At 32.2% G+C, this 15,131-nt stretch overlaps 1 protein-coding gene across 36 annotated transcripts in view; it reads right to left on the bottom strand.

Moving 5' to 3' along the window:
• The window catches only part of LOC127712112 (uncharacterized), a 468,529-nt gene extending 453,630 nt beyond the window's left edge, over window positions 1–14,899 (bottom strand). For all 36 annotated transcript variants that reach the window (XR_007986946.1, XR_007986945.1, XR_007986948.1 and 33 more), the window contains exons 1-5: window positions 14,660–14,899; window positions 6,985–7,139; window positions 5,398–5,488; window positions 4,448–4,624; window positions 171–293 (exon numbers count right to left, since the gene is read on the bottom strand). Coding sequence is in view for 31 of the 36 variants with exons in the window: in XM_052218363.1 (XP_052074323.1) it covers window positions 171–293; window positions 4,448–4,624; window positions 5,398–5,488; window positions 6,985–7,137 (544 nt within the window). In the remaining 5 variants the exon portion in view is untranslated. The remainder of the gene's footprint in view (window positions 1–170; window positions 294–4,447; window positions 4,625–5,397; window positions 5,489–6,984; window positions 7,140–14,659) is intronic.
• Between the last annotated feature and the right edge of the window lie 232 nt (window positions 14,900–15,131).

Genomic DNA, 15,131 nt, shown 5'->3' with positions numbered 1-15,131 from the left:
TGTTTTGTATATTTCATGAACTGATGTAAAACGCAGAGCTTCATATATATTGAGCCGTATGCTTTACATTGACCTTTATGAATACCTGAAATCATATAGTTAATTTGGGCTCTCCGTTGTACAAATACGTAGAGTTCACAATCAAAACTAAAAATATAAGAAGTGCATACCCATGGGTGCATTGTCTAATAAACGTAGGTTAACTTTTCTTTCAACTTGCATTCCGCTTACTGTACTGTTGTTAATGGTTGTTCGCGATGTCAATACCACTCTTGAACTTTTTTCTTTTTTCTCTATAGAAAATACATTTATTCAGAAATGCTTATATAATTTATTTAAAAATATTTGTTTCTTTACATTGGTTTGTCAAGGTAAAAATATGACATGTAACTTGAAAACATGTAAACTTTTTGTCAAAGGCAAACAAAAAACATCACTTATTTAGAATATACTAATATAGAACTATTATCTTATTTTTGTTGTGTTTGGGGGTTCCTTTAGATAATGGGAAAATAGATAAGAATGCATTTTTTTTATTTTATTGAATAGAACTAAAACTCGAAATCATCTACATTTACTTCATAACTATGACTGAAAATGATTCCTAAACTAAATACTTATAGCTGTAAGAGAGGTAACAATTGATAACATTTTTCGTATAGCGATAGGGTCTAGAACAACAATAAAGTGCAACCCACTTTAACGTTTGCGTTCTTGTAGTGCTCAAAAGCGCGACAACAATAAAAGAAATGTGTGTTACAGTCAAGCCAGAGTTGTAGCAGTTATATAACATATGACCCATATGTCCCAAAGCTTAGAACAGTTAAAGCGTTTCAGAGTGTTTATAGTAGTCAAATGTGTATTTACACCCTGTTGAAGGTTGTTAAAGTGGTAAAAACCAATTGTTCAAGCGTTACAATAATTTGAAATGCTATATGTGAAACCTAAAAACTCTGTTATACACAAAAAAGTTAATCACCTTATGATGTATTGAATTACGTTATGTTACCACGAATTTCAACTCAAATGAAAATATTGATTTAAACAAGACATTTATCCATTAAAAAGATGTGACCATACTGCTGTGACCGATAATTAAGAAATTGTGGTAGCATGCACGTGAATCATGCTTTCCATGCCATATCCAAAATTCAGGAATTTAGGACGTCAGATGGGGTATCACTACACTGCAGTCAGCTGGAGGAAACACATCTAAACAAACTTCGTGAAAGACTTACCCATGCATTCAGAAGCGCATTCAGAAACTACAATGTACTATGAGCACAAGGGTTTCTAACCCATTCAAGAACCCGGAGGTTGTAGATGCTTTATCCTCTTTGCATGACAAATATGACGTTGTTCCAGCAGATAAAGCCTCCAATAATATTGTCTTCGTATGTAATAACCATTATTTCCAATGTCTCACAAAAGAGCTTGGAATAAACAACACAACTGGTAATCCTACATATTCTTTAACATCTTTTACAAAGGATGAAATTTTACAAAATCACAAATCTATTCTTCTTTCATTTGGTATTAGCATCAAAGAAAACGAAGAAAATCTACCGTCATTATACTGGATACCAAAACTTCACAAAACTCGATGATTTCAACTTCCCAATTATCAATTTCCCATTTCTCAGTAGTAACATACCCTTTGCTTCGTCGTATGGTGTTTACATATCTCAATTGATACGTTATGCTCGTGCATGTTCACACTATACTGGCTTCATATACAGGAGTGTGCTCCGTACGCAGAAACTGCCCCAACAGAGTTATGAGGAGAAAAGATTAAAAATGACACTCCGTAAATTTTATGGACACCATCACTAAACTTACTAATGACATTTTTACAACGTCTAGATTGTGGTTTAACATCTATGTCGTTTTTCTGCTAAATACCGAACATGACCTATTCCCGAATATGACTGTTATACCGAGTGTGAATTTGCATTGCTATACGACGTGTCTCGGTAATTTGTACATCCAACATTCATGTATTTATTTTTGATGTTTCTGATATGGTTTCGGTTGGATAATGTGTTATGTCTTATCGTTTGTAGTCCAAATTATTACAAAATTGCCTTTCAATATCATCATTGTCATGAAAATTGTCTTGGCTGGTATTGTGAAAATAACTGTATAAAGTTCGAGATTGCATGTTAGTTACTTGAGTGTGTCACTGTTTGTGATGTAGTGGTGTCTGTCGTTGATGGCAGATGTTCGTTGCTGTTCTGCGGTTTGCATGTTGTGTCGACTATTATATTATTTGTTTTTGCGTTTCTCTGTGATGAGTGTTCTTGGGTGTGTTTGTGCTGTATTTCTGTCATGTAGTTTTGTCATTTTAGCGATATTTTATAACATTGCCATAAAAGCGGGAGGTTTCGCTAGCCATAAAACCAGGTTCAACCTACCATTTTTTCTTTAAATGTCCTGTATTAAGTCAGGAATATGGCAGTTGTTATCAAATAGTTTCTATGTATGTTGGCGTTTGTTTTTGTTGCACTCTAGTGTTCCTGTTGCTCCTTTGTTTTCCTCTTATAAATGATGTGTTTCCCTCGGTTTTAGTTTGTAACCCGGATTTGTTTTCTCTCAATCGATTTATGAATTTTGAACACCGGTATACTACTGTTGCCTTTATCTACCGAGATCCTGGAAACCACCCGTAGCATCGCCCGCTGAGAATGCCATTTTTAAATAGTTCTGTTCTAAAACGATAATGGTTACCTCATAGGTGTCTGTTAATCAAAAACAATCAGGAAGGCAGGAAGTAATAAGACGTCCCATGGTATCTGATCGACATCTACGATTGCGTATGGCATGGTGTTTACTACGACATGGTTTGAACTTTAAGGATCCATTGGTCGGATGGGAGTTGGTTTCTGCTGCATGTAACAGATGCGCAACTGAGTGTTTGGAGACCATACGAGGAAACATCATCTTCATTAGCCAAGGTTTACGATCCAGTCCCTTCCTCTCCACCCTTTGCGGATTAAGGTAAGAATTTCCATTGGTCGCAGTTATAACTGGCTGCATCCAATCAAAATACGCCTTTATGATGATCACGTGTAAATGTAGAAAATGTAAATAAACAATTGCCACGTGATGATTGTGCAACAAATATTTACCCTAAAAACATAGGATGAAATTTAGTGACAATTTTTAAGTTCTTAATCAACTAATTGAAGTTCCTGTGTATGTTTTTTGAGGAAATGTTGGAATGTCAATGCAATATTTTCGGCTCCTGTCTTGTTCCTGTTGTAAACACTAGACACAACCATTTTTACATCTCCACACTGAAGTGAGTTCGTGTGTTGCCATTGGTCAAGAATGATGCATTTTGAATAACCGTGACTTTCGTCTACCGTTAGATGGCGCAGCATTGTAATCACAAATATTGGCTTAATCTGCTAAGGATGGAGAAGAGGGAACTGGATCTTAACCCTTGGCTAGCGAAGATGAGAAAACATAATAGGTGATCAATACATCAGAGAAGTTTTTCAATCGGTTGTTGTCCACCATTTTGACAATCATCCAATAGCTGCAAGACCTGTGTTCATCGATGACAGCGTTCAATAGCCGAACCGCCTACCTTCAAAGTGAATCCATTGGCCCGGATTTGAGTCCAATAAAGCATGTTTATGATAAGTAGGCGGTCGTCAACAGGCAGTATAATCTCCCCGACAAAATGTACATCAGTTGGAAGCAGTATTGCACCTAAAATGGCGACAGCTACCACAGCAGAACACTCGACGATTGACTGGAGGGATGAGATGCAGGGTGAAGGTCGTCATCCAAGCACATGGTGGTTTCATTCGATTTTACACTTTGAACCATGCATGTCGTTAAGTGACTTACAATTGACGTTTTCCAAGTGAAATCTTTTCGGGAATTATGAATTCAGAAGTTCAATACTTAAAATGGTCATGTTAACTGGGATTCTGATTTTGTGGAAATCTATTGATCAAATTATCATTTCTTTTGATATTTGTTGCGTTTACTTAAATTTCGTGCAATGGCCTAACAGGCCACATTTCAATTTTTGCGAATTTTGGCCCGTAATGTCACAAATTGTATCTTTTGTAATTTCAAAATTCGGTGTGCTAATCTTCTCCCTTGTGTTTAGAAAAATGAAATTTAATATATTTGGAATCGATAGTAACTGTCTTTGGAGATATTGTTAAAATCTGAAATATGCTTGAATAGTATGATTAAATTATAATGTAACTAATTGCTCTCGAGAGATAAATCCCGGAAGCAGTTACACACAACACTTATATTTGACAGTGTTAGTATTGCTTTCTGCTCCGATTACAGTATACGTTAAATAGAAATGATAAATAACAGAAAACTAAGTATTGAGCATCAAGAGCCTCCAGAAAAAGCCGGTGGTTAATGTGGGTGCCCCGTTCATTATAAAAAGTTGAAAAATGTAATTGGTGAATACCTGTTGGCGCATTGTCAACTAAGCGTAGATCAAGCAGGTTAACTTTTTCTTCAAGCTTGTCCCATTGCACATGGACTTCTTTTCCTGATTTCTTCACCTTGACTATTGTGCCTAACTGCATATCTGCCTTGGGTGTCCATGATGTTTTAACTACTCGTGAGTGTTGTTTGATTTTTTCTGTAAATATATGAAATGATTTGAAAATTTTAAGCTGAAGAGCAAGTACTGTCCAATATAAACGTGTTTTTTTTACATTCCTTTTCACCTCAAACAATTCAGTATTGTACGAAAAAACAGCTTTTATAACATTGCTTCAAATAAATATTTGAACAAAATTGAGTGAAGGATTTTTCACATTTTCTGACATGATTATAAGTAGGTTGGTTGGTTGGTTAATTGTTTGCATAACACGAAGTATCATAAACTCCTTCATAACACTAGGTTTATTGATTGATTGAAATTTTGCATACTTTAAAATTTGACAAATTTTGCATTCATTTACTCTATTTCATGTATTTATCAGATTGGTTTGTTTGGTTAATTGAATGATGTACATTGTATTGAAGATAGGTTCGATGACACAATATTTACTGCTGTATCCCTAATTTTGACATTTTTACGTATCATGTCTGATTGTTCACACATTGCTTAATATTATGGAATTTTATCCGACTGTCATACAAATGAGAGGTTTAGCTAGCTATAAAAGCAGGTTTAATCCAACACTTTCTATATAAGGAAATGCTTGATCGCAGTCAGGAATACATGGAATACGACAGTTGTTTTCCGTTCGTTTGGTGTGTTTGAGCTTTTGATTTTCCTTTTGGATTTGAATTGTTCTTGTAGTTCGTTATTTTCGTTAATTTACTTATTACATTGTATGTTCTACAATCTTTATTTATTGATATCGAGTATATATGTATATAAACATTATATGCAACGACACATACCTCCAGCATAGCGATCAGTAATTTTTTCTCCAGCAAAAGTTGAAAAATAGGATAAATAACCTTGGACTCGTGGTTCATCTTGAATTTCTGTCTATAAAAAATATTTATTTCAATACAAATAATCATTCAAATTATCATCTTTGGTTGATAAAGTCTAACGTTTGATTTTGTAAGTTTGGTTTTTTATTTTCCCCATATTGAAATCACCTTCAGGGTTCAGTATTTTTGTCACTTTTTTAGAGTAGTTTACCAGAACAATTTCTAGCAAACTACATAAACTCTGAATTGTTAACGTCATAAGATTTGGCAAGAGGACCCTATAGATTTGTGATGGCACTCACAATCATATTTAAACTAGTCACATTCTTTTTGTGACTGTCCCAGGGTTGGGCACGATTACTGACAAGAATCTTTCAGTTAAGTCTCAAAAGGTCGACTATCGAACAGAAATGAAAAATCGATATGGAAGTCACATTCATATACAACCCGTTTGTTTCCGGTTTTTTCTAATATACACTCCTAAGATAATAATAAAAAAGAGGTTAAAAATCTTCATTATAAAGATTAAATTTTGTGTATAATCATGATAATAATTAGTCATTTTCAAATTTACTTCATAAAATGTAATCATCCCCCAAATTGCACTTTCCAAAAAATGTGCAGAATGTATCTTTGTTTCAAATAAAGATATGCTTGGCATGAGTAAAATTTAGTCCAGTCCAGTACTACAAACAAAATTTCAGATAATATTTCATTTCATTCAAGTAAATAACCATCACTGAAAGTTAACCAATCAAATTTTCACCTCTTTTTTTACCTGTGTACAAGCTTTAGATACAAGTAACAATGTAACCTCAAGATCCCAAAATATTATATAGAAACACAAAATGAAAAATAATGGTGCGTTGAAACACCGAAGATATATGTTTATGACCTAGATTTTTTTTACTGCAATGAAATGTAGGATGAATTTCCTACAACTGCCAAATTCAATGGAAGATTTTTTTCGACCCTTTTTCGTATGCAACCGGGTGTGACGTACTTTGATTTGGTTGTATTACACCTTTAGTTGCACACATAGATATTTACCGTGAATCTATTACGAAGATAAATCAACGTAACTAAAACTCGAAAAAGAGTGACCAGCTTAGAACAATTCAAAACAGAAAACCAACAAAAAAGTATGCATTATAATTTTTTAGACAAACGACTGTCCCAGGTTAGGGGAGGGTTAGGATCCCGCTAACATGTTTAACCCCGCCACATTCTGTATGGATGTGCCTGTCCCAAGTCAAGAGCATGTAAATCAGTGGTTGTCGTTTGTTGCTGTGTTATATATTTGTTTTTCGTTCATTCTTTTTGTACATAAATTAGGCTATTACTTTTCTTGTTTTACATTTGTCATTTCGGGGCCTTTTATAGCAGACTTGGCAGTATGGGCGTTGTTAATTGTTCAAGGCCGTACGGTGAACTATAGTTGTTAATTTCTGTGTCATTTGGTTTCTTGTGAAGAGTTGTCTTATTGGCAATCACACCACCTCTTCTTTTTTATATCAAATGACATAAACAAAAGTATAGTAAACATACCGATATAAGGTCGTAAGTATGGTAGTTTTGTTCTTCTGTGATTGACTGTGATGGCCTTATGTCATCAAACCCGTCTGTTCTTGATCTTTCATTCGGAGAAATATTTGATGTCGCCGTCTTAAAAGCATCTCTTGTAGAAGAAACTGCTGTCATACCTATAAAACCATCATTAATTAATCTCTATTCTACTTGAATGTTTCACAAGTACAAAAGAAACATAATTAAAAATAAACAAATGTCATTTGAAACGCAATAATTTGTGCCATAATAACCGAATCGATTATTTCTTGAAATTGGTAGACAATGTTGATATTTTGTCATGTCGTTACAAATTATTCAACGGAACTTACTTATCTTATAAGTATAAGTCCATATTCAGGCAAATAAATTTTAAAGGAAAATTCAACGGAATCACATTAACGCAGAATTTTCGACAAGGTTAAAACCTCATGTTTAAATGTTACATCCGTCATCATATTCCAGTCATATCCAGGGAAACAGGACCACAACAAAAAAGTCATTAATAATATCATGGGCACAATATTTTACATGTTTGATCCACAGAGAAAAAATGTCCCTATGAGGAAATTTAAATCATGGTTTGTGTAGTTTGTATTTAACCGCAAAAAGTACGGACTTTTCTTATAGCAAAACTGAAATAGATAAATGTGTCTAAAAAAAGTTAAAAAAAATACAGAACTCCACGGAAAATTCAAAAAGAAAAGTTCTTATCAAAAGACAAAATCAAAAGCTCACACACATCAAACGAATGGATAGCAGCTGTCATATTCATGACTTGATACAGGCATTTTCCTATGTAGAAAGATATTATATTGTTTGTCTGTTTGTATGTTTGTGTGTCCGTTTGGTATGTTTCGCTTCTCGTTTCATGAAATTCATCCAGCATTTGCATTATCCGCTGTTGAAAATTCGGTTCCGTTTAGACAATTCGCGTGCAGTCAATTCGATTGAGAGAAAACAAATCCGGGTTACAAACTGAAACCAAAGGAAACACATCAACAATAAAAGGAAAACAAAGGAACAACAGAAACACTGAACAACGTGTTCAAGATTCAGATGTCAATTCTTAGGTAAAACACCTTTTAATCAAAACATTGTGTGTACATATTATTGTACAACATTATACAACTTAAATAAAACAAGACTTCAATTCGGAAAGACAACTTAATTTTAATTTGAAATGTTAATTTCAGTAGGAAATGCTGTCATCCATTACACATAGAAAGTGTGAAAAACTAATATGTTTAACCTTTTTCCCATTGACCATTTCTAAAGCACATTTCCACTTATCACTATTCTTTATAATAAGCAATTTCTCACCTTTAAGCTGTTTAAACTGTTTTTTTACCTTTTCATTTGTTCTTATAATAAAAGGAAAGAGGTAATGTATCTTTATATTATTAGGTAAATAGAGATTAAACACCAACTTTACAATTAAACGCCATATTACAATTATAAAGACATTAATTGCAAATACCTCAGGCAAAGTTGTCCTTCGATGGATTTGACTATTTTTTATGTCCTTTTTTTGGTCATATAGCTCTTCAACAGTTCCGGTTCCTATATATCCTTGGCTTTCAAATATTCGGCTTTGAACGTTCCTGATGAAGGTTATTCCAGAATTGCGCATCGGACGCATGAAATTTATAACGTGTAATTTCCATTTCTTTTTCAAATAGAGATTTGCCTTATTTAAAGTAGATATGGGACAACTCTCCATCAAAGTCACAGTTTGTTGACGTAAACCATTATAGGTCAAAGTACGGCCTTCAACACGGAGCATTGACTCACACCGAACAACAAGCTTCAAAGGACCCCAAAAATGACTAGTGTAAAACCATTCAAACAGAAAAACCAACAGTCTAATCTATATAAAAAACGAGAAACACTTATGAACCACATTAACAAACGACAACCATTAAACATCAGGTTCTTGACTTAGGACAGGTGCAAACAAATGCAGCGGGTTTTAACGTTTTAAAAGGCGCCAACCTTCACTCTACCAGACACAATAGTGTAGCATCACAACATAGAAAGACAGACTATAAAATATCAATTGAAATGGCTAAAATCAATCAAAAGACTTATCAACAAAAACAAGTTAACATACACTGAACGAATAAATTTGATCTATGACACAATGTAAATACAAAATTAATAAAACAAGGGGGTTAGATGTATAAACAATTTCAGAAAGACAACCATAACCTTGGACAAAATACCGCCAAAGAAAATAACGTACACAGGTAAATAAAATAATTTAGTAGTACAATGGAGTACGAAAATATATATTACAAAAACAATAATTTTGTTGTTCATAGTACAAGAACAAAAGTGTCTTCATACCAAACACTTATCAAAGGTGGAAAATAATAAAAATAGTGAGAAGAGATATATAATTAAGTAAACAGTAAATAACAAAAATGCATTACATATTGTATCAACAGGTCAAATTAACACAAACGTAAGATTTGAGAGTACTCGCAGTTACTGAAAGCTATTTAAAAGCCAAATACAATTAATAATAAAAAATCCTGCATCAGAGACTAAAATCAACTAAATCAACCTAAGACTTGTTTATCAATAACAAATGAATTCGGTACACAATGCCATTATGGCGTTTAATTGTGAAGTCGTTGTCTACTCTTTACTGATCAAATGATATAAAGATTAATGACTATGATAATTACATTTTTCCGTTTTATCTTGAAATAAATGATAGCACAAATACACGAGTGTTGATTACAACTAAACGTGACATGACTTCAAACTAGAATTCATGACGGACGTGATGATTTCAACTTTTAAATAGTCAATTTTGCATTTCTCATCAGACACATTACCTCTGTCTAATCATAGGACATATATCAGTTAACATGATTTACACGTTACACTCTTACCTTATCACAATATACAGACTTATTATACTAGGGGATATGCTCGAGCTCCGTACCATGAACAAAATTGATCCAATTACTTGTGAGGAAAAAAAAATTAAATCGACAAAAAATAAGTTTTGCCGTCACAATCTCAAATTGATTGACCGGTACCATGCGTCTTTACTCAAAAGCGAAATGTTTTCTCGGTCTTCGATCTTTAATACCATAATTATAGTCGTCTCATAATTTTACCGACTGTGTACTATATCAAATTGTTACTGAGTGTTATTTCGCTTGTCTTGACGGCCGGCGCATGCATAACAGGAAGGACTTACTTTTTCGACACACACGGTTTGACATCTTTTTGAGTTCATGCGATACGCTCAGTATTTGAATGTTATTGCAATGTGTACCCTCTGAATAGATTTTTGAGATTAGAATATCGGTAAACTTCTATTGTCTAAAGGAGTAAATTCGGTCAAAACCCTTCGTGGTCCCGATTTATTCTTATATTCATTTATTCCTTCAAGCTAAAAAGTGTTAAAAGTTCATGCATATATATGTAAGAAAGTTACATAGATCTTCCAAAGCTTTTACATATATACCTTATATATGCCAAACAATAGCTTTAGATAACAAAAAAGATCAACCAGATTTAAACCACAACTAGGCATGATAGGATTAGGATACATAGAACACAGGGTTCGACAAACTAAATATCCAGTCAGATATGAAATCTGTTATGTCAAACGATATGATTTGTAGACGTTTGCACTGTATTTTTCTTATTCTACAACTGACCAAATAACAAAATGAAAACAACACTTTTTAAATTAAAAACTTTTAAAAATAACTTATAATTGATGGATTTTCTCTTTTTTGTAACTCCGTATATGTATGTTTTTTCGTTAAATAACTAGGAACTATGTATTATTGTTATCATTTAAAAAAAACAGTCTGCGATTCATTGTGCATGTTGTACTGTGTATACCTTCATTTACAATCTAAATTCTCAATATTAGTTTTAGCCAAACATGTCAAAAGAAACTTAATTTTTTTTTTTTTTGCTTTATATTCTTGAATGGCTATGGTGTACTAATAAAACAAATACAAATGTGCATGAACTGTCTTGTAAGATAAAATTCTTTGTATTATCAAGATCTTCATAAATGTACTGCTATTGTATTATTATCTTCCCGTACTCTAATCGCCGACATTTTCTATATGCACTGACCTTCATTACCAGATCTCGTATTAGAACTTCGGCCACCGCAAAGCGCAACTGCGAGGGAAAACCGTGATGAAAGAATGTAAACAAACGTGCACTGAAAGTTAAATACATCGGTAGCAATAATATACAATTACTGTCTTTTGATGAGGTAAATGTGTGGTTTTATTGACTTTTGAAAAACTGATATTCACTGAGGCCAACGGCCGAAGTGAATGTCACTAGGTTTTTCAAAAGTCAATTAAACCACATATTTACCGAAACAAAAGACAGTAATTGTTTTATTCCATGTTCCGAGAGAGAGAAAATATGTTTAAAATAACAGTTATTTACCAAAACCAACTAAACGTCATGCATTGTATTGTTATAATTCACGTAAAAGCACGCGACGTTTTGCGCGGTGAATATACTTTTTCCGCAGGTGAATATGCTTATTTATTCAAAATCCCATTCATATAGAAAAACCTACTAAAGTTCTTTCAATATGGAATAACATGAATAACTGATTCTTAAAGAACAAAGTCAATACACCAACTTTATACTTGACAACTGTTCATGATAACTTAAATTAACAAATGGGAACGCATGGAAAATATAAACAAAAATATCACGGCTCTATCAATAAACGTATTTTGTACGTACTTTCTATTGATTGTTCATCAATGTCATGATCCATTAAACGTTAGTAACATACTCAAACGTTTATTAGCTTGCGACCAACTATCACTGTATGAAATATGATATATCAAAAATACGTAACAGATTTGTTAAAATTGTTTAAAAAATTCGTTCATTCAGGACTTAGTTTGGTATTTATGCATGCATTGATTCAATTGTGTCAATAACGTTATAATTACAACAAAATCGTTTCATATGACTTTAATTTTATTCTTTATAGTATATAGAAATTTATATTACATAATATATAGTTTTGTTGATAGTTTTTACTCACTATGAATTGTGTTTATTTATAAATGCATACAGATTATATTTCACAATTGATTTCACTTAGGAATTTTTCAAGTGTTGAATCACTTTTCGTGTCAATAATTAAAATTCATTTACCAAGAACATTATTTAAGTGATAAAAAAGGTTTGTTTGTCCTTTTCTAGATAAGATTTAAATTTTTTAAAAAGGGGAAATGTATGAAATGAAACAAAAAAACAATTAACCTTGATATGTATTTTTATATTTGTATAAAGGATAAATCTATATCAAGATATCAGATTCAAGGTGGGTATAATACTAATTAGAAAGCAGTGGAGAAATTAAGTCACCCGTTTGTAATTTTAATAAGTAATTGGATATGGAAAATAAAACCATAGGCCCCTCTGTTAGCTGCCGTCGAATGATTATGGTTAATGTATTCAAGGTGATTTGAAAGTAACGAAATTTGTTTTAAAAAAGACACACTGCTCTAGCAGTGGAATAGTCTCACTAGTAAATGAAAATAAAACTTTATTAATTAACTTAACTCACCTTTTCAAGGAATATGGAACAAGAAAAATTCCAGGGATGTATGAATTAATAAGAATTGCAAAATTTATCTTGAGTGAGCTTATTCAGAAAGAGTTGGAACTTTAGTTTCTAAGTAATTTATTACTAATTTATAACAACTAATTTAAAAAAAAAATGTAATTATTGTTTTGGTAAAGAATAAGGAAAAGTGGTATGACTGGCAATGTTAAAACTATCTACCAGAGACCAAAGAACATGGACTTAAGTGATTTTAGACATAATTAAAATCATAGAGATGATAAAAAGATAAAATGATTTTATTGTTCCTAACAATTATTTTTTTTAAGAGTAATAAAGGATTTATGTTTTACCCTATAACAAGAGATGGTTATGATTATCAATGGTACGACTATTCATTAAACACCAAGGACAAAGACATGAGAGCTTATTTGCTTTGTACAATATGCCTCAGATTTTTCTTTAATACAAATCGACATTGAAGATCAAATGTAGTGTTATAGATTTTCTTTCAAGTCTATTTCCAATCTATTATCTAAACCTCCAATTGTTTTTTCAATATTCTAAATTTCACTAATATTAACTTTTGTGTCCCCTTTATTCATATAAAATACAAAAACGTAATTGTTTTTTTTTCCTTTTTCTTTCTTTTGTTTTTGCATGTAAAGCAAACAGTCATAGACGAAATTATTGTGTTATTGAAAATTTGAAGAACTTTTTTTTATTAACGGCCGGTAAAACTTAATTTGTTCAAAAAGTGAAAAGAACTTATTTACGAAAGAATAACTTTAGAGGGATTGATATGCACGAATTAACAATAATATTTTCAGTTACACAACGTTTAGTGCTCAACAAAACAACAGTTTTAATTTCAATCCGTAATTATAGCCTTTGTTATTTCTCTGATTTGTGGTCATCAAACAACATATTCTTTACGGATAAATGGCATCTTCTCATACCCCAATATGCAAGAATGAAAGACAAAAACAAAAGGATTTGCTACATACTTTAAGTATCTCCGCCACTGTTACTCCCTTGAGAGTGCATAATATATTATCGTTTACAAAGCTATGGTCTTGGGTTATATTCAGTTAAATGATGTATATCACTGCAATGGGATAGGGCCATACATTAGTCTATCACCGTTCTCGTGATGCCCTGCATTCTAATCCGATCGCGACCTATCAAAACTGATTATTATCAAGATGTGCCTGCAAAGCAATGCTACAAGTATTGCATGCCAAACATAATATGTTTACCCCTTATGATTAAGAACGATATATGTTTAACTTCTGTTGTGTTCGTTAGCGTTTCTTCTTGTTGTTAGGTAAGACTGTTTCGTTTTTATTAGGCTTGTCAGTTTACTGTCATTTGGGTTTCAATTTAACTTATCAATTTCATTAATCATCAATTTGATACAAATAAGAAATAAAAAAGTATAATAAACTAGTTGTTTCAGTAATAACTCTGGTATATATTCGAAGAAAGTTGTTTTTGCCCCAAGGCTCAAGAGTTGACGTCATATATAGCTGATCGAGAATTTAAACGCGGACAAAAACATAAACAGACATTTCATGACACTTTAATTTAATGATTCTAACCCTTCATGCTATATTAAAAGCTAACTGTAAATTATATTGTCTATACATGGAATTGCATTTGAACTTGGCCTTTCTCAGTCACGGCGAATTGTTTCGTCAATATTGGTGATATTTCTTATTTCCAGTCCAGGTTTCTAATCTATGCAAATTCAATTTATATTATCTAGCACACAAACAATATTTGGGAACAATAAATCAGACATTCCCTTATTGGACAGGGCCGAAAAATAATATAAACTTATGATGTAAGTAGCAATGCACATATAGGGTTTAGTTTTCCATTTTGGCCCATATGACGTTTTCAAGTATGAAAATGATTTTGCAATAAAACTATATTGCTACCTTATATCAACAGAGAGGCGTCATCAGTATCACACATGCTGATTTATCCGTATTAGAGCTGATTTGCTCATATAATTAAATAATATGTATTATTGACGTAGTAAGACATAAAATGAATAACACTTACTTTATCAAAGTTATCATAGCAATCCAACGAATGATAATATTGCTGTGTCTATTATCCAGTTCAGTAACATTTTAAGAATTCTTGGTAAAGATCGTCATTTAAGGCACATTTGTAATGAATTGATTTAATGTTTTCCCGGAACTATGTGATATTTTTAACTTTAATACATGGGTAAAAATACAATATGCACTTTATAGTACTCTGTGTTTATTAAATGAGAAGAATCAGTTTTAACGTATGTGTTGATACGCAATCAGTTATTATGATACCAGTAGGAATGACCGTCTATTTAAACTTTTGTGTACACATTAAAGAAATAATTGACAATACGTTATATGGTATTGAAGTACCTTTAATTAAATTATTTGACATTACTTAAATATCAACCTAATTGTCTGTTTATTTCTGATTTTATATATAGAATGCTACAAAAAATTATGAAAAGCCTTAAAAGCTCACAAATTAAAGAAAG

Source organism: Mytilus californianus, unplaced genomic scaffold, assembly GCF_021869535.1.
Source record: "Mytilus californianus isolate M0D057914Y unplaced genomic scaffold, xbMytCali1.0.p SCAF_8, whole genome shotgun sequence".
In the NCBI taxonomy this organism is placed as follows: Eukaryota; Metazoa; Mollusca; class Bivalvia; order Mytilida; family Mytilidae; genus Mytilus; species Mytilus californianus.
This window is presented reverse-complemented; position numbering and strand designations above follow the sequence as displayed.